This window comes from Perna viridis, chromosome 6 (assembly GCF_037379345.1).
Source record: "Perna viridis isolate PV_CMFRI_1.1 ecotype Kerala chromosome 6, ASM3737934v1, whole genome shotgun sequence".
Classification (NCBI taxonomy): domain Eukaryota; kingdom Metazoa; phylum Mollusca; class Bivalvia; order Mytilida; family Mytilidae; genus Perna; species Perna viridis.
Window position 1 is genome coordinate 3497014 of NC_142450.1, and position 19954 is coordinate 3516967.

Consider the following 19954-nt stretch of genomic DNA (forward strand, 5'->3'; position numbering starts at 1 on the left):
ATCAATGGTGATTGCGCTAAATGCACTACATACATAGGGAAACCACATCGCAAAAAATTGGGAAAAGGGCAATTCTGGTCAGGGATGTAAACGAATAAAAAAGGGAAATTTTAGACCGGGTAAGTATCGATAATAATAAATATAAGGTCATAAAACGAAATTACTTATGTCACGTGAACTATGATTGACAATGAGATACATAGGAATCGCGTCTAACGATAAAATATCACCATAAAATGTATGAAAAACATTATGCATTGAATCTACATTCATCATAAAGTAATACAAAATCAACGCTTACTTTGTGGCCGACTTAAACTCCTAGGATTCATGAAAAGTTCAATGAAAACATTTTGTACTTTCGATTTCAATCAATAAACAAAGTCTGATAACTGTTAATTTACATATGGAAGAGTAATTAAGGGAACCAAGACTCAAGCAGAAATCAAAAGAATTTAGGCAGGGGACAAAGAGACAAAGACCAGTCATGGAAAACACACACACACAACGACGAACACAAAACAACCAAAATGATTCTAAAAAAGTAACAAAGGTACATGAGCAACTCGGACTCAACTAAGGTTGAAGGTCACCAACCATGGAACAATACACTGTCTTTCAGCTCTACCCTCTACCTCCATGTCCAATATAAAAAAATACAAACACCAAAAGATAACAAATTTACAGCTCAGACATGAATTATAAATTGGACTCTTAGGTCAAAGTCATTAAATATTGTATGCGACTCATTGTCTTGAGCTGATCTACCCTCATGCCAAATACATGTATCGAAAGCCTACACCAAAGGTACAGCCAGGACATGATTTGTTACAGAAACACACAGTGGCTAGGCCCTATTAAAATGATTCAGAGTATGCAGCATGTGATGGCTGAACCTTGAATACTTCGGATAAATATGGACATAACATCTAAACTGAATACAGCTCTTTATTTGGACAATGAATGAAGATTATGTCCAGAATGTAAGAGATCTTAGGGTTTCAAAATTTGCAGTTAGACATAAGAAATAAGTCATTTTTTACAATTGATACCGTAGTGATATCAATTCAATGTGGATCCTGAAAAATTCGAAAGATCTTTTGGAGACAATCAGTTCAAGACTATTATCTGAATATAATACCATTAAAACCTATGATTTTTCAACACTGTATACTTCTATTCTCCATACTCAGTTAAAATCCCGACTTAAAAACATTATACATCGTTGTTTTTCCAAAACAGATGGTACACTTAGATACAAATATATAGCTCTTGGTAGAGATTCCACATACTTTGTAAGAAATAATTCCCAATCATCTTCCAAATATACAGAGGAAGATGTTTACAAAATGCTAGAATTTTTAATCGACAATATATTTGTCCAGTGTGGTGGACGTGTTTTTCAACAAACTGTCGGCATTCCAATGGGAACAAATTGTGTTCCTTTTCTTGCTGACATATTCCTTCAATGTTTTGAGGCTGACTTTATAGCTGATCTGATCAGAAAGAAAGAATATCGTTTGGCTAGATCTTTCAATCTCAGTTTCCGCTATATAGATGACATATTATTTTTAAACAATCCTAATTTCGGGGATTTGATACATCGCATCTACCAAAAAGAACTTGAGATACAGACACTGTGAAGTCAGCCTCATATCTTAACCTACACTTAGAAATCGATGGTAAAGGAAAACTATTGACCAAACTTTACGACAAACGTGATGAGTTTTCATTCAGAATTGTCAACTTTCCTTTCATCTGTGGAAACATCCCTTCGGCACCTGCGTATGGAGTGTTCATATCACAACTCATACGTTATGCCAGAGCTTGCCGAAACTACGAAGACTTTTTGTATCGCGCTAGAACTCTAGCAAATAGCCTTCTGGAACAGGGTTATGTTGCTACAAGATTGAAGTCATCACTACAGAAGTTTTATGGTCGTCGTCATGAACTCGCGGATCGTTATGATGTATCCATCAACACCATGAAAACTGATTTATTCAACGGGTCATAGTTATCCTTTCCTCGTTTGTTTTACCCCGCTTGACTTTTTATGAGCAACTCGGCGGGTGTTTCTAGAAAAGCCCTAATCATAGCAGATTTAAATATTAAAATGACTTTGCTATTTTACCTATTCCGTAGCTCAACTTTTTTTCAAAACACATTTTATTTAGAGTTTTATTCTATACTAAATTCAATAAAATGCTTCTAATATATGACCTATAATCAAGGTACACAAATATCCTTACGTAAACCCGGCTGTAACAAATGTTGATATTTTTCGATTGAACGATTTTTTCAATAATTTGGAATCGTCGTGTAATCGATTTAGTACATTCACCTTTGTATACATCTCATTTCTTTCAAAATCTTCTAGCGAATTTTTGCCCCTGCCTTTTTTTTTTTATCATCGCACGATTTATTTGTATGTGATATCAAGCTCAGATCAAATTAAAACGTGTCAACGAATAATTGATGAACGACGCATTTTCGTGGTGATTTCTTCATAAAATAGTAATGAACCATGATTCTAGCAGAAATAAAAAAAGGTAATGTAGACAAACACAACAAAGGACACACACAAAAAAAAAAAAAAAAAAAAAAAAAAAAAATAATACGCACAAAGCAACAAAAGCGAATGAGAAACTCGGACGGCACTAAAAACTGGGGGCATGGACCATGTCACCGGTAGGGTAAGCCTCCTCTGCTTTTCTATAATTACTCATAAAAAAGTCAAGCCGGGGGTAGATGAAAGAGGAATGGAGAACTGTGACACTTTAAACAAGTCGATTAAAGATGCAGATGGACACAACGTAACGATCCACGCTTTTAACCATAATATTTCTGTAGCGATGACTTCAATTTTGTAGCAACATAACTTTGTTCCAGAAGCCTACTTGTAAGCAGTATAGCGCGATACAAAAAGTCTGCGTAGTTACGGCAAGCTATGACACAACGCATGAGTTGTGACATGAAACCTCCATACGCAGGTGCTGAGGGGATGTTGCAACAGGTGAAAGGAAAGTCGACTATATGGAATGAAAAGTCATTGCGTTTGTCCTAAAGTTTGGTCAATAGTTTTCCTTTACCGTCGATTTTTAAGTGTAGGTCAAGATATGAAGCTGACTTCACAGTGTCTGTAGTATCCTCTATCTCAAGAAAATCACCGAAACTTGGACTGTTCAACGGTAATACGCCATCCATATAGCGAAAACTGAGGTCAAAAGACCTGGTCAAACGATACTCTTTCCTTTGGATTAGATCAGCTATAAAGTTAGCCTCATTAGAGTGAAGGAATAGGTCAACGAGTAGAGGGGCGCATTTTATACCCATGAGAATGCCAACCGTTTGTCGAAAAACGTGTTCACTACACTGGGTAAACGTGTTGTCGATACTAAATTCGAACACTTTGAAAACATCTTCGATGTATTTGGATGATGATTTAAAATCGCATTTCACAAAGTATGAAGAATATCTTCCACGTTATACATGTATCTAGGTGTGCCGTCGTTTTGGAACATTAACGATGTATAATGTTTTTTGAGTCGGTATTTTTACTGAGTTTGGGGATTAGAATGCTATTGTTTTCTGATAATAATAATCTTGAATTGAGGTTTTCCGGAATATCTTTCCTAGTTTTCATGATTCACGAGTAAAAAAAATATAAATAAAATTATAATAGGATGATCAATTGGTGTCCATATTTTCATACGAAAATAATGTGGTTATCGTAAGTGTTCATGCGTTTTAGGTGCACCAAATCATTCATGTGTATTTTAATATTGGTCCTAAACATATGTATATACATGGAGAAAAAAATAAAAAATTAAAACTTATATATTTGAAATATCTGTTCTCGAATCTCATTTATTCATTAAATTTTAAAGAAAACATCTTCATCTTTGGAATTTAAAAAGGATAATTCCTACTTGATTACACCTAAAATCTGTATCTCGTCGCCAGTTTAAAAGTTGTAATGGGATATGTAATTGATATATTAGTAACGTTAGAGCCAGGCTCGCATGACTAATAAATAATGGTTTCTACGTACGTTTTATTACATTGTCTATTTGCACATAAATGTACAGGTAAACTTACTTCTAGTAGAATTCCGTTCTTTTTTCCCTTTTTTTTTTGGGGGGGGGGTAATTATTAGAACAACAGAAGAAAGGCGTTTCAACTAAAACTCCTATCTCTTAAACACTGAAGCTTCATTCCTTGTATTTTACATAATAAAACCTCGGTGATGGAATTTGCGTCCTATTTCGAAAATATGTATAAATTATAATATTATTTAATTTTTGATTATATTTCCTATGTATTTGATCCTAATGCTGCACATGAGAGGTTGTACCCATAGAAAAACATTGATAGTATACCGAAATTCGCAATATTATTTAGACTGTTATTTTATTTTGTATTTACTTTGAATTACCAGTACATGGTAAGAAACGCTATGGCGTTTTGTTTTGTTTTGTTTTGTTTTTGTTATTTTCATTGTGTCATCCACTCATTTGTCGAATTCATTCAATATTTTTTTTAAATGCCATATAATGTCGTTGTTTGACTAAGCCCGTATTATTCACCCAATTCCACAAATAAAAATGAAGGTTAAAGGAAAAGCAGAATTATTGTACTCTTATTTAATTAACTTATTTTTTTAAGGAAACAGAAATTGGTATCGGTCATCAATTTAAAAGCTTCAACTCTGGAAATTATTTGAATGGATTTAAGAATACAGCCAGGTATATGAGTATCATATAAAAAGGTTGAAGAGATGATTTCTGTGAATTTATTTATATTGTGTATTTACATAATTGGATATTTTGAACACTGCAAACATATTTATGTAAAATTCAATTAAAAATGATAGCATAGAATTTTCCATATATATTATAAAAATAAATACAATATTTAGTATCTACACAATAACATGTATGTAGAAATACAGTTATGTTACTATCCAGTCAGTACATACGTCTCATCTATAAAACAAAGTCTATATACACGTTTTTTCACATTTTGTGATAAAGTAAAACCTCTCTAAACCGAATCTTGAAAAAAAAATCTGAAACCCTGTATAACAGACAATTTTTTAAAGTCCCTATCCCTATCTGAGTTTAAATGCATTTTGAACTCTGGTAAACAAAATAGAATTTTAACATCCGAAAGAGGTCCGGTTAATAGGGTATGCAAGTCTCGTTCTAGTTTCATTTTCTTTACCAGAATTTCCGATGTAGAACGTATTGAAAACCGAAGACCGATTTGTATTTTATTGTTTATTTCCGGGCACTCGAAACTCTGAATAACAATGCAAAATCTTCCAGTTTATGTTTTTTTTTTTTCTTACTACATTTATTATGTAGAAATATTTATTTGTCATTTTATCGGGATTTTTTACAATGTAAGATTGTTGCCCTTAACACTGAACTCAAAGCTCTCTAAATGACAAATCTCCATGCTTTTGAATGGTAGACTAGGACCCATTCTCGTGAAATCACGGGGTCACATGACGAGATTTACATACCCTATACAGGTTTTACTGTATTACATTTTAATTGTAAACATCTATGGTTAAAACGAGTTTCTAAATACAAAAATATACATATATGTATACCTTTAGATATTACATTATCATCATTTTCTTCATCAAAGTAAAATCTGTGACTGTTGTATGGATAAAATTTTAATTAAAACTACTTAAGATCAAATCTCAGCACGAATCAGGCTTAAAAGAAAAAAATATGATAAAATATGCATGTCAAAAATCCACTGTCTGGAAAATATAATTTTACTACGTTATCTGAAAATTATAATTTCACTCAAGAAAGAAATTTCTGTTTCACATTTGATTTACCACTACTTGTTCGCTACATCAAAAAAAATATTCAAATACTGAAGCTTTTGTCAGCGTTTTCTGCCCCTGAAATACTGACTTGCTGTGCGTTTCAATAAAATCACGTCTTGTATTACCAAAACGATATAGAAAATTCTTCGATTCTGATTGGACAAATAATCTTCAAATACAATTCAATATTTAGAGACTGTTAACGTCTTTTAACTGGTTCAAATGAAATACAGAGGAAAAAATAAATATTCATGGATGTCAACTTTCGTTGTTAAAAACTCTCTAAACACAGACATTTCATTCCACTATTATCGTTGTCATGGAAAATAAAAATCTTGTTTTAAATTATGGTTTATTTTACTCAGTAGAATCATGAAAAATCGTATCCAATGAACACCTCAGGTTGTCAATATTTTATTTGAGTTTATAGCCTTAGCATTGTATAAATTGATCATCCTTCAAAAGTAGTATAACATAGTAGCTGCCCGAGGAAAACAAATGGATGCAAACATCTTAAAATAAACATACAAATCACTGTACAAAAGTTCTACTTTAATGTCCTTTTTTGTTGTACAAAAGTTCTACTTTAATGTCCTTTTTTGTTGTACAAAAGTTCTACTTTAATGTCCTTTTTGGTATATAAACTAAAACTCAGAATCGTTAAGTATAAAACACAATATTCGACACCCCTGTCATCTGGGGTAACTCAACCTCCATTGAACCACAAATGCTGCCTTAAACATAACACGACACAACCTTAAAAGTGCATGTCACGTGATAAAGTGCCGCGTTACTTGACCCACTTTATACATTACATGCATCATCAAAAGATAACTGCTCACACGAAAGCAGTTACTTATAATTGCTTGGTGTATGAAGTCACGAGATAACATCAATGATTCTGGTCTGTTTCCCGACGGTCTCTGTGAACGGAACGACGGACAATATGTCATCTACTTTCTCCAGTAGATCCTTTGGAATCCCATTATCATGATGAACTTTCATCCATACTTGACCTAAAATAAAAGATTATAATAAAACCCAATACAGTGAACAGTAATAATTAATACATTCCAGAACAGATGTGGCATTACAAATAAAAATTATTCGAACTGTAGCAACATCTCATTAAACCACTTAATAACTTGCTGTCGTAAAATCAACTCAGTATCTTGAAACAAATTGAAAAGTTTTAAATGATTTCGCGTAATTAGTTGACGTCTGTTATTTCTTCTAAGAACCAAGCTTACAGTTACTCGGTAAACTGGTAACGAACAGAAAAGTGACTCTCCAAGGGAAAGTAAAACTATGGTCACAAAAGAAGGTGGTTTTCATATACTGGTTAATTCTAAAAACAAATACACTTCCTAGGGAAATTATGATCATAATCTCTTTAGACAGGTTATGGGTGAACACAAATGGTTTCTAAGACAGGTTATGCCTAAAACATATGGTTGCTAAGACAAGTTTCAAGGTATAGTCACAATAAAAATTCATTTCAATGTCTACATACTTTTAGAAAACGTATGTGACGAACAGTGGTACAGAAATACAAACCTTCTTTGACTCTATGTCCAAGATGCACACACAATTCCAACCCGACGGCATAATTGATTTGGTCAATACTTTTTACTCTTCCAGCACCTAGCCTCCCACTGATTTCCGCACAATTCATGGAATCTATTTCTACAACAATTCCTGAAATTCGAAAACGTATCATTCATATTTTGGCATTATTAATTGAGTATACAACAAGAGGCTCCCAGGAGCCTGAATCGCTAACCTTAATCAATTTTGCCTTTCAAAGGCAATGAATTAAATAAGAAGTTGCCCAACAATTTTTACTCAAGAAGTATTTGCAACAATTGAAAGTTTCTTTTAATCTATCATAGTTTTCAATATATTGACTGAAAACTATTTAAAAAAAAGTAATTTTTCCCCTTCCAAGGGCAATAATTACAAGGAGTCTGAAGACTTTTGTAGTCCTAATAATATGGATCATTTCAGCTATTGACAGAATTTGGAGGTTTTGGAGATATATGTGAAAAACTACTGTCTGACACCTACGTTCTAGTTTTAGAAACGGCGGCCATGTTTTTCGACGAATCAAAAATCCCCACATCAGTTCTTTGCAGGATACCCCAAGGAACATTCATTACAAAGTTTGGTTCTAATTAGTCAAGTAGTTTCGGGGGAGAAGAGTTTTGTATAATTGTTAACGACGAACACGGACGACGACGACGACGGAAGCCAAGTGATGGCAATAGCTCACATGGCCTTTGGCCAGGTGAGCTAAAAATAGGATGTGTTGTATAATTGCCAAAGAGACAGTTATCCATTAAAAGTCAACAAAAATAAAAATGTGTAACATTTTACATATTACATAGTATGCATGATTCTTACAAAGAAATCTACTTAAAACCCCAAATTGTTTTGAGCATTGAAATTCCTTAAAATTGAGATATTCTTTTGATAAATCACTAAGCTTTACTCAAATTTTCTAACCCTAACCACCTGATTGGTCAAATATCTAATTGTCGGAGAAATTTCAGAATATTCCTTAAATTGTTCAAAAAGCTACCCCAATACCTTCTTTCCGTGCAGTAAACTCTGTTACATTCTTAGACTTTGGTAAAACGTCCCAAATATCGGTTTCATGGTCGCACAACTTGTTGGCAACTTCTTCAGATACACCCTGGGCTATGATCATATCTCTAAAGGATTTAAGAGCAGAGCCAGAGCTGATCGTATCAGTCATCAGCTGATGAGCTTTGGCGAGGGTCTCTGTGGTACCATTCCTGTGAAGAACTTGACCTCCTGAAATAAACAGAAGTTTAAAAGCGTTACACGAATGTTTTATAGCTATTATGTACGGCAAATATGAAAACAACAGCTTTTTCCGTAAATATGAAGGAATCTCCTTTGAAATCCACTCAGCTTTCTGTTTTACTATGTATAGTATCTCTCCAGTGACAACTAGTATACAGGATATGAAAATTTTGGAAAGGCATCAGCAATACTAATTTCTAAACTTGAAACTGTGCCCATTGTACGTAACTAATCTGCTGAAACAGGCAGGGCTTTCTGTTATGTGTGGCAGATGTGTCAGGCTTTGTGAAATAGCTACAAATAAAATATACCCCCCTGCTCATTTGCTTTTGTTGCTTTGTGTGTTCTTTGTTGTGTATATCTGTTTTCTATGGCTGGTCTTTGTCCCTGGATTAATTTCTTTTGATTTCCATAGAACCTTGGTTCCCTTGATTACTCTTCTGAATAGTAGATTGTCTCCTTTGGACAACAAACCATTCCAATTATTTTTTTTTGTTCACTGTCCTCATTAATGAATGAATAGATGACAAATTTACCCAAATTGTAAACAAGCTCCATTATATCATCCGGGCCTTCTCCTTGCAGACATTTGACTGATTCAGCGACCTCTAAAGCATTTCCAATTGCAAATCCTATCGGGGAGTCCATTTTGGTTATGACGGCTACTGTGTTTACACCAAGTCCGTTACCAATAGCAACCTGAAAAGTTCATGGTCTAAACATGTAAGCACTTTATAATGATCGGGGTGTATTATTAATGAAGTGTTTTCATATCAATTACTAAGTAATGAACAGGTGCATACATATATATATATATATATATATATGACTTAAGTTTTTTTAAGTGTCCACAGTTTCTAACACTTAATGTGAAAAATAACAGTCCTTTTATAACATTAGACAGGTAATTCATGCATTTTAAAAACCAACATAATTCATTTTTATTCCTACAAGGAACAGTCAAGGACTAAATAACCAGTTTAGGTGAAATAAAATTTGAGCTTTGCAAGAGTTATCGTTCTTGGTTATGCTATTTAATCTAAAGATAAATGTTAGTTTTTCTAAAAAGTACAGAACTGAACAAAGATAGGACTATCTTTATGTTAAAATACAACATATGATGGCCTAAAAAATCGTTTATCCGTAAGGGTTTGTTTACATCATGAAGAATATGTAGATACCAAATACAGTATCTGACTTTAAAAAAGAATGGTACATGATAGGTTCCTTTGCATGACAACCGTTGCTATGAGTACGTATGTACGCATTTCTGCCGGATATACTTTCCTTTTCTAGCTATAATGTTAGTATCTTTAAAATCTAATTGACGTAATAGGCGGATGATATCATGTGACACATCTCTCAAAGTTTTAAATATTTTACCATTTTAGTGGCCAACTCTCGAGCCTGCGCCTCTGTCTTGTTAAAGGAACCTTTACCACATTTTACGTCTAAAACCAAAGAACCGATTTGTTCGGCTGCCTTCTTCGAAATAATGGAAGCTAAAATATCATTTGATATAATACTTATTCAATGATTTTTCATAACATAGTTACGTAAAATTTTGTGTTAAATTTGCAGTGCTCACTTATATGTACATGTAAAATAGTTCAAGACAAAAGTATATTTAATTTCATTTTATTCGTGTTTTTTTGCATATCATAAAAATTTTTATACATCATTGCCTCAATACGCCTTTTCAACCTATTTGGAACAAACGCCTTGAGAAAAGTAAGCATATTATATTTGAAAATCATTGAACAACGATACCGATCAAGATGTTAATACACTAAAATAAAATATATCATGAGCAAAATTTTCAGTCAACAAATGACCTTCTTCAGTGCCTTAAATAAACTGAGTGTGAACACAACTCACTATCTGATCAGGTGAATACCTGTGACGTATAAAATTTTATCGACAGTTGACAAAGATCTTGAACATTTTGTTATAGACACACGTTGTGTGTTGATCTTGAATACTATAAAACTAGAATTATTTACAAACACTATTATAAGAAACTATACAAAATAGGAAGAACTTAATGTTTTTGTTAATTCTGTGTGGGTGTAAAACAAGGAGTTCTTTTATCCAAAATCTCTCCCACTTCACTCTCTGTAGATCACTCCAGATCGTGTTTTGTTCCACGATGAAGATTTTCATTTTGTTGAAATCATCGAGGCAGTGGTAAGGTAATCTGATGGCCACAGATGGACAATGGAACAAATATAGATAGCCGGAGAGTTTGCGTTGTCTGCTTGTGAAGGCTGAAATATCTAAGCCCAACTTGACTCCAGTCGAGAGTCGCTCCTGTTGTAACAAAAGATGTAAATGTTGCAACCAAATGCACCATTTGTCATCATTCACCAGCACAGTCATGAGGAAACGCTACTAAATATTTTGCAACGTGCACTGCAAGAGTGCTAATGTAATATATTTGCTCCACTGTCCTATCAGTGGCCTTCAATATGTTGGTGAATCTAAACAGCCTTTTCACAAGCGCTTGAACGGACACAGGAGCGACCTAACAAAAACCCTTCACTCCCAGTGAGTCAACACTTCAGATTACCATACCACTGCCTCGATGATTTCAACAAAATGAAAATCTTCATCGAGGAACAAAACACGATCTGAAGCGATCTACAGAGTGAAGCGGGAGGGATTTTGGATAAAAGAACTCCGTGTTTTACACCCACACAGAATTAACAAAAAACATTAAGTTCTTCCTATTTTGTATAGTTTCTTATAACAGTGTTTGTATATAATTTTAGTTTTATAGTTCAGTATTCAAGATGTGTCTATAACACAGTGTTCAAGTTCTTTGTTAACTGTCGATAAAATTTTATAAGTCACAGGTATTCACCTGGTTAGGTAGCGAGTTGTGTTCACAGACCATTTACTTCCATACACACTCAGTTTACTTAAGGCACTGAAGAAGGTCATTTGTTGACTGAAAATTTTGCTCATTATATATTTTATTGTAGTGGATTAACATGTTTATTGGTATCGTACAATCCTTTACACTTATATAATTTGTTTGTTTGTGCTACATCGTCATGACTCGACGATCCGATACCCACTAAGTTTGCTATATGAGCATAAAACTCACAAAACGGAAGTTATCCGAAATATTCAATTTAAATTTTACCATCTTCTGGTGATGTTAAAGATATATAGACGTTTATTTAATTTATTGTTATGTTTCGCATCGTTGTTAACGATCCATCACCATCACCCCGTAAGAGTGATTGTTGACTATTATTTAGACGATTATATATATATATATATATATATATATATATATATATATATATATATATAGATCAAATTACCAGCCATCAATGATATGTCATCGACGGTCCCTGTGACGTCACGAATGGCATACAAAATCTTGTCTGCTGGCACCAGAGTGTTGGTTTGACCCACAATGCAGCAGCCTACAGTGTCAATGATTCCCTGCATCCGTTTTTGGTCAATACAAACAGTGAATCCTGGGATAGCTTCCAACTTATCCAGAGTTCCACCAGTGTGACCAAGACCACGTCCAGATATCATGGGAACCTGGAAATTTAATTAATTTTTTGCAGGTGAAATAAAAATGAATTAAAAATAGAAAATAATTGGAGTTGGGTATCGCGGGTCAATTTTTACCAAAACGAATAAAACGTAACTCAAAAAGTCACAAGCAAAAAATACGCAAAGCAATTTCAACCATGCTCCTGCATCGGTTCAGTAGACTTCTGATAAACGAAATATCCTGTATATTGTGTACTTTAAGTCTTTGAAACTATTTGTTTTGATTGAAATTCTGTATTTCTCGTCTTTTGCGACCTCCAAAATGACGTCACTAAATAGGTTGGCAGCACAGCTATTCAAAACATAAAATGTGATTTTTTAACCAAATACAAAAAAAGCTAGGTTAAGTTACCTTCATTCCACAAGCTGCCAAAACAGGAGCAAGAACCAAGCTAATCTTATCACCTACACCTCCTGTGCTGTGCTTATCTACAAGTTTGCTGCGTAATTCTTTGGGCCATCTAAGCAGGTCACCAGACAACATCATTGACCGAGTCAGGTCTACAGTTTCATCAATGTCCAAGGTCTTCAAATACATCGCCATCAGCATTGCTCCTATAAGAGGTAGGATGATAGATGTAATTTCATTAAAAATGTCTTGATAATTCTAGTCGATCAACGCAAGAAAAAGATAACTTTATTTCACCAGGCCCCTATAGGTCATCGTTTTTGAAAAAAATACGTTTTTTCTCAAAAAAGAAGATATAGGAACTTGGCGACATAGAGTTATCTTTCTTCTTGCTATATCATCGTTTTTGAGAAAATGCAAAGGAGCCTTCCGCCTATTCTACATGTGACTTAAGACATAATCATCTTTTCAAAATTCTTTTATTTTTTTATACATTTTAGAAATTCACAACAGTCCAAATAAAAACCCATAAAAGTGTCATTCTATTAACTTAAGAATTACGAGACTTCATGCATACAGTGATAATATACATGAATAAAGGATAGTAACACTAAGTCATATAAAAAGGTACTCCGTGGACTAAAGATACTGTTCGAATCTTGAAGATGGGAGAAATAATATTTTGATCCTTTCAATTCACTCTGATCCAAACATTACACTTTCTAAACGAAAATTAAAAAAAAACTATTCGAATTATGGGAAAATTAAATGTTTGAGCCGTTAGTAGGGCGAAACATGAGGTTATGGTAACCGTAACGATTGGCTGGTCGAAATCTTGATTTAACCTGTCAAGAATTTATTATCCATTCGGTCAAGGCGACGTTTGGACATCTTAGACACATCATAAATTGTATATATACGGATGTACTTTTCAAATATAAATACATGTACCTTGTCATGTTGACCTGTATGTGTTCATTTATTAGGACACCCAGACAAAGTACTTTATTAGAACTAATATGTAGGGGAGTAGCGGCCGGTATGACAGCCGCCGTACCAATCTTCCTTCGGTACAGAAGACTGTAACTAAAATTTACATTTATTAAAAAATATTTTTTTGAACAGCATGTATGCAAACATCTTCTCCCCCTTTTAGAAAGCCGTCTGCCTCTCTGTACCAACAGATTCGGGTGCTACGCCTCGGTAACGTTCAACGTATTGATACATCCATATTTCATGAACCCTTGCGGTGAAGTATCATTTCTTCATTATCATAATTATTTCACAATTCTTTGTACTGTATGCAACGATTGGTGACCGGTGCCGTTTAAGGTACCAGTATCGTATTACATATCCCTGAGCGGGTGTACGTTAAAACATGGATGCTATAAAAATATAGTGCATTTTTTTTTTTTTTGCCTCTCTACAAACTAATGTTTTGTCAAAAGATATGAACAATGACTTATAAAATAGAGCAAACATCACACTGTAAGATGAAGAACTTTTTTAAGAGAAAATCTAACATAATATCATAAAAATGTTCCACTGAAAAGGTTGGTTTGGTGAGTGCAAAACGAAAGTGAAAGTAGGGAAAATGGCTATTTATAGTTCAAGACTACTTTTCTGTCCGATCTTCGTGGACTCACCCTATTTTCTTTGCGGGAAATTATTTTTTCACATGTCCTTAGAAATGCTACATAAGTGAAAGTTTTATTGAATCAATTTACATATTTTTTTAAAAAATCCTAAAAATATGCACTTCACTATAGACGTCTATGGGAAAATTAATACGATACTGAGACCTGAAGTATTAGTCTCTGTAAGAATCAGACAGTGGGTAAAACTTGTTACGGAAAAACCCATCATTTTGATAGCATAATCTGACTATTCGCACCTTCAGAATCAAAGGAAAAAGACAAGATTTTCCATATCATGCTGGACCATTGAGTTTTAAATGCATTGAAATGCACTGAAAACGAACATTTCAAGGGCAGATAACTCAGTCCAAAACCTCATTTTTATAATATTCTGTTGAAAAACTCTGTAAAAAACCTCATTTTTTCTAGCAATGTTGAAAACTCTGTATAAAACCTCATTTTTTTAACAATATTGAAAACTCTGTATAAAACCTCATTTTTCTAACACTCTACTGAATAATTTCTGAGCAAAGCCAGTGATGCAGAGATCAAATAAAGGTCTTTTCAAATAGAGAAAGTATCCTTGAGTGATATTACATAGTCAGATCGGTGGTGTTTTGAAATGCATGTTTCTGATTTTTTTCATTTTGCCTGATTCTTACAAACACACATTTAAAGATATACAAAACTGTATATGGGACGGATTTAATAATATTGAAAATAGGGGTTATGGGTGGTCCCGACAAAAGGGTGTTCTATACTATTATTTGCTCATTTTTGTAATTTTGCTCAAAAGTGAAAAAAAAATCTAACAAAAGGGTGGTCCGACCCCTTCCCACCACATACCCGAATAGCTAACGTGCTTGTTGCCGAAAAACCATTCTTGTGAACATTCATACTGAAATATAATTTCCAAATAAGGCCCATCTATTGAAATAATGTTTTAAAAGGACACAATTTAAGATGAATCGCACTCTGCACGATCCTTAGACAAAACTATACCAAATATTTACAAAAATAAAACTTAAATTTAAAACCTGTTCTCTCTAGAATACAAGGCCATTATTCAAGAAACACGAGATCGTGCAAAACATTTTTTTTTCAAAGGAAATCAAAAAACAATTAAAAAGCACGCGCAAGTTTGTTGAGACGTTCAAGGTAAACAAAACATATCTTGCATGTTACACTAAAAAAAACCTGTTTTAACTGACCGAATAGTTATAATTGAGATGAAGATGTTTGTTATTTAAAGTAACTCCGGAACAGAACATTTAACGAGAGGAGATTATGGAAGCTTAAAAGTGTCATACTTGCGAATAAAACTGTTAACAAATCGTGGCCCACACAACCCTGGACGACATTGTTTTAGTCACCCAAATAGAATAATCAACATTTGAACTTTGTGTAAAAATAAGATTCGTTCAAGTCACTAAACCTTACAAGATCATAAAGGTCGTCAGAAAAGGTACACAAGATTAGAATGTGTGATCTTGTGAACACTTTTAGGGAAAGACCATTTGGTCGTTAGGGGCTAGCAAATTTGCAAATTTTGTGGGGTCAGAATATGTATTTTAAAAATTTTGCAGGGCAGCAATTTCATTTTTAACTACACCCGGACAAGATTATTCATTTTCATTTCATTATATGGAGTATCTGGATTGAAAACATTTTCAGGGCCAGAATATTTATTTCCAAAAACTGTCTGAACCCCACCTCAGAATCAACTGTCATCCCCTTGTTTCGAATAATTAAGACCGTTTCAACATTTCATGTTGCCGCCCCCCCCCCCCCCTATAGACTGATTTCATGAAAAATGTCAATGCTGTTTTAAGGGCGATGAACTACAAAGTCCCATATCAAATCTTGCATCAAAACGATTGTGCTTTGATATGCTTGCAAATGTCAAGCCTTAAAAGTCAAGACAAGTATGAACTATATACATGTAAGCATTCGAAGTTTCTAATTTATTTTTTTTTATACAGCAAATGTGTTAAACTGACATTACATATACATTTCGGTTTGGACAATTTAATGTATTTTCTTATTATTGCAATCGGTTTAATCCTTAGTGCTAATAAAAAAAACAAATCATTCAAACTTTATAGCCCCATATTAAATCTTGCATCAAAATTGATCAATTGTTCCAGGTGTGCATATTGATACGACCACAAATGTAAAAAAAATCCACTTAATTGAAACCAAACGATGTTTTATTACGAACCAATTCATGCAATTTGAAATAAAACCTGTGTGTATTTCATAGAAAATAAGCATTCTGAGAGTATTGCAAAACAATAAATAGTCCGTACCGGCTGTTTATATCACTAACCAAAATACTACCTTAGATCATCAAGTATAAATGACAAACTAAAGAAATTTGGAAGAGAAGAAGGGATATGGACAAAAACAAGAAAGATGTTCAAATTCATTTAACAGATGCAGATAAGCAAAGTTTTATACACAGACAATTTGATAGATTAGGTTTCAAATTTCATACCAAACTTTTCTATAGAAAAAAACGCGTAAAACTGAAATTTGAGGATAGCGTGTAAAACTGAAAGTTGGTAACTTTGGATAAAATCAGCAAAGCGGATCGAAATGTAAACTTGATCTGTAACTCATCCAGGTAGACTTACATACCAAAATCAGCTCAACATCTGCAAGCGCTTAGAAAAAAGTGCGGAAAACTTCAATTTTATTCCAGACTGACAGGCAAACGGATGGGCGAACGGACGGAGCGCGAATTGAAAGTCCCCATTCGGCTGAAGCCGGTAGAGAACTAATAACAATAACATTGGCATACAGTAGACGATTTATTCTTCGGTTTGGTATCATTCCTTCTTCCCCCACATCCTACTTCCGAGCACAATATTGCACACCGCTCGTTCCGACGTTCTTTGAAATCGGCAGAATTATAGTTAAATATCTACCATTTAATACATTTTATAGTTTCTTTACCCTAACACACGAGAAGGTGACTAAATTGAAGAAAAATAAATGACCAACCTAATGAGAAAATCAAGCAATCCTGGAAATCCTTTGTAAAACAAGTTTAAACAAACTTCTCAATTGATTTTCTGTGTACATGTACAACCGGTTAATAAATTACGGATTTTCACTTGCGAACGAAAATATTAAATTAACAAAATTCAAGTTCGTTTTGTCAAAAAAATATATTGCATTCCGTAAAATTAGTGACCTAATTCAAAATTGCTGTCACTTGGTATTTGACAAAAAAGTAGGATTTTTATCTCTTCATTCCGGTGAGTTAAACTTCTTTTGTATAAAAAACACTTCAAATATTTTATAAACCCATGTTTAGCTTATTCACAATTGCGACGGCTTTCAACATGTCAGATGTTAAAGGTTTAGGATGGCACCGAGTCAGAAAATAGCATGCCAGACAACCTCTAGCACTGCTGGAGTGTCGGAAAGGCCCCTTTAGATTATGCATTAGTCCTCTAACAGGTTGCATTTTATATGTATGATAATTTTGTAATTAATTCATAAAATTAATTAACAAATATCGCAGCTGCAATTCCATGGAATCAAACTATGTTAAAACTTAATATTTACGGAATGCAACCATTATCCTATAGCAAGTTTTTCAAAGGGACATAACCCACAAACACACGGCAACCTGGTTGCCGGTCTGATTGGGGAAAGAGGAAAAGCAAACATTTTTCTTTGGAACTTTTAACTATTTTCACTCGGGTAAGTAGCTAAATACTAGTAACTTGAAATATTGAAGTACTTAATACAGTACTATATAACGGGAATGGATATGGTAAATATGTCAAAGAGACAACAACCCTACCGGGATGAAAAATGTCAGATCAAGGCCACTCATTAGTCTTCAAAAATAGACGAGGAAACTCTCACACTACAAGACAGGCTGCAGCTGGTCCTAAAACAACATTATACACATGTACAGCAAAATAACTGAACCTATATTTCATTTATATATATATATATATATACCCCAGCAACCTAAACTGAAAGTGAAAACAAAACAATACATACAGCGGCCAGAAATTCCTGACTTGGGACAAGCGCGAAAAATGCGGCTTATTTAAAGTACTTAAGCGTGATCACAATACTCCAATCTTTCAATCAGGCAACTTTGCATTACACAAATACACCTAAAAATCAATTCAAAAAGGTCTACTAGTAGTTAACTATCATACAGGCTCCTGACTTGTAATTTTTGCCCTCATCGTATATGTAATACTAGTATCAATCCTAATTTTTCCCGTGCGTGGTTGAATTCCACGGTACGCTAGATTATTCTCTGTCAAAATCAGAGTTTGTGCTAGGTCAGTAGCTTATGCTGCATTGTAAATTCAGAAGTAGAAAAGTTCATTGTTTTTAAAATGATAATTTTAATAACTCAAGACAAGAGAAGCCAAGAAGCGTAGAGAAGCCGATATACCAACTGAAAGAAAGGGAATGTCGTCAAAATTGTCACATAAAGATATAACATATGTAGACAAAAAAGTATCGTTTGTTCGAAGGATTTATATACACCATGAATCACCTTACAATAAGCAGTGTCTACATTTTATACGGACTAGTACTTAAGTACACAAACTTTGCCTAAATTCCACAAATAACGGTGATACATCTTCAACAGTGCTTATAGGTGCTAGAGAAAATGTAGACCAAGGTCAGAACTGAAAATATCCACAAATTTTTAAACAAACAAGGATCACATTAATCAGAAGGGAATGGGACATTAACGTCAAGAATAGTAATCATTTGGTCTGGTGCACACGAAGGTCACTAGAAGCAGGGACCAGTTGATTTTATCTTACATGACCGGGAATGGTCGTGTCCAGTTTGTAGGGAACAAATGTGACTTGTACTTTAAAAATAACGGACAACAAAACTGTGTCTAGATTACTTCAATATACAATTATTAACTAGCTCTCCTAGGCTATGATACATAAAATGCCCGCTTCTTGTGACAAAATATAAAGGACAAGAGGGATTTTTTTAAGTAGTGAATGGTCACTTCTAAAACAGTCATTACATTACCAGCATAAACCAAACCTTAGATTAGAGCAACGCATTTACATTTCTAATTTTTCTGACAGTCCGAAAATGAAAACTCTAGATTAAATATAAATGATAGTCAATGTACCACACACCGGAAGACCGGCTAGAACATGATGATATTCGACATTGCTAAGTGGAAATAGTTACATGTACTAGTCACAATGTTTTCAAGATTTCAAATAGAAATTTAAAATAGCTTTTAACTAGATAGTTTAATCGTGCAAGGTTACCTTGTCAAAAAAGATTGCATGCCCTTGCTGAATCCCCCCAAAACAATAATAAAAAAACAAACTAACACAAGTATAATTAAACAAAATAAAATCCATATAACTTCGCCTGATCCCTTTTCTCTTTGTATGTATGACATTACTACATGTTTGTGCATTGCATAGTACGTTTACTTACCTAATTTATTTGTTTTAGTGTAACATGTATTAATTTGTTTACGTTAGGTTTTATTACTTTAAGGGTTTTATCTATTTAGTACTTAAGGTTTACAACATGTCAAAACTTTCAAATTAACAACCATCGATTCATTTAACAAATTATGTAAGGGGTCATAAGGGGTACCTAATTTATTTGGCTCGTTTAAATTTCTTAAAATTTATTCAGTGCTTCACTTTGATAAAAGAGGCAATGCCGTGAATATTTTTAATC

The 19954-nt window shown here is 33.7% G+C and overlaps 1 protein-coding gene and 1 long non-coding RNA gene across 2 annotated transcripts in view; one reads left to right on the forward strand and one right to left on the reverse strand.

Annotated features, from left to right (window-relative positions):
- LOC148613244 (uncharacterized) lies at nucleotides 1–6593 on the forward strand. Its single transcript, XR_015923300.1, has 3 exons — nucleotides 1–119; nucleotides 719–983; nucleotides 4666–6593. It is a non-coding gene; the product is annotated as an uncharacterized LOC148613244 (long non-coding RNA).
- Nucleotides 4777–19954, reverse strand: part of LOC148613245 (thymidine phosphorylase-like) — a 27125-nt gene continuing 11947 nt past the window's right edge. The window contains exons 2-8 of the mRNA XM_088586524.1: nucleotides 12606–12808; nucleotides 12010–12238; nucleotides 10061–10179; nucleotides 9214–9376; nucleotides 8438–8665; nucleotides 7406–7546; nucleotides 4777–6864 (exon numbers count right to left, since the gene is read on the reverse strand). Coding sequence (XP_088442650.1) covers nucleotides 6728–6864; nucleotides 7406–7546; nucleotides 8438–8665; nucleotides 9214–9376; nucleotides 10061–10179; nucleotides 12010–12238; nucleotides 12606–12808 — 1220 coding nt within the window. The 3' untranslated portion in view covers nucleotides 4777–6727. The remainder of the gene's footprint in view (nucleotides 6865–7405; nucleotides 7547–8437; nucleotides 8666–9213; nucleotides 9377–10060; nucleotides 10180–12009; nucleotides 12239–12605; nucleotides 12809–19954) is intronic.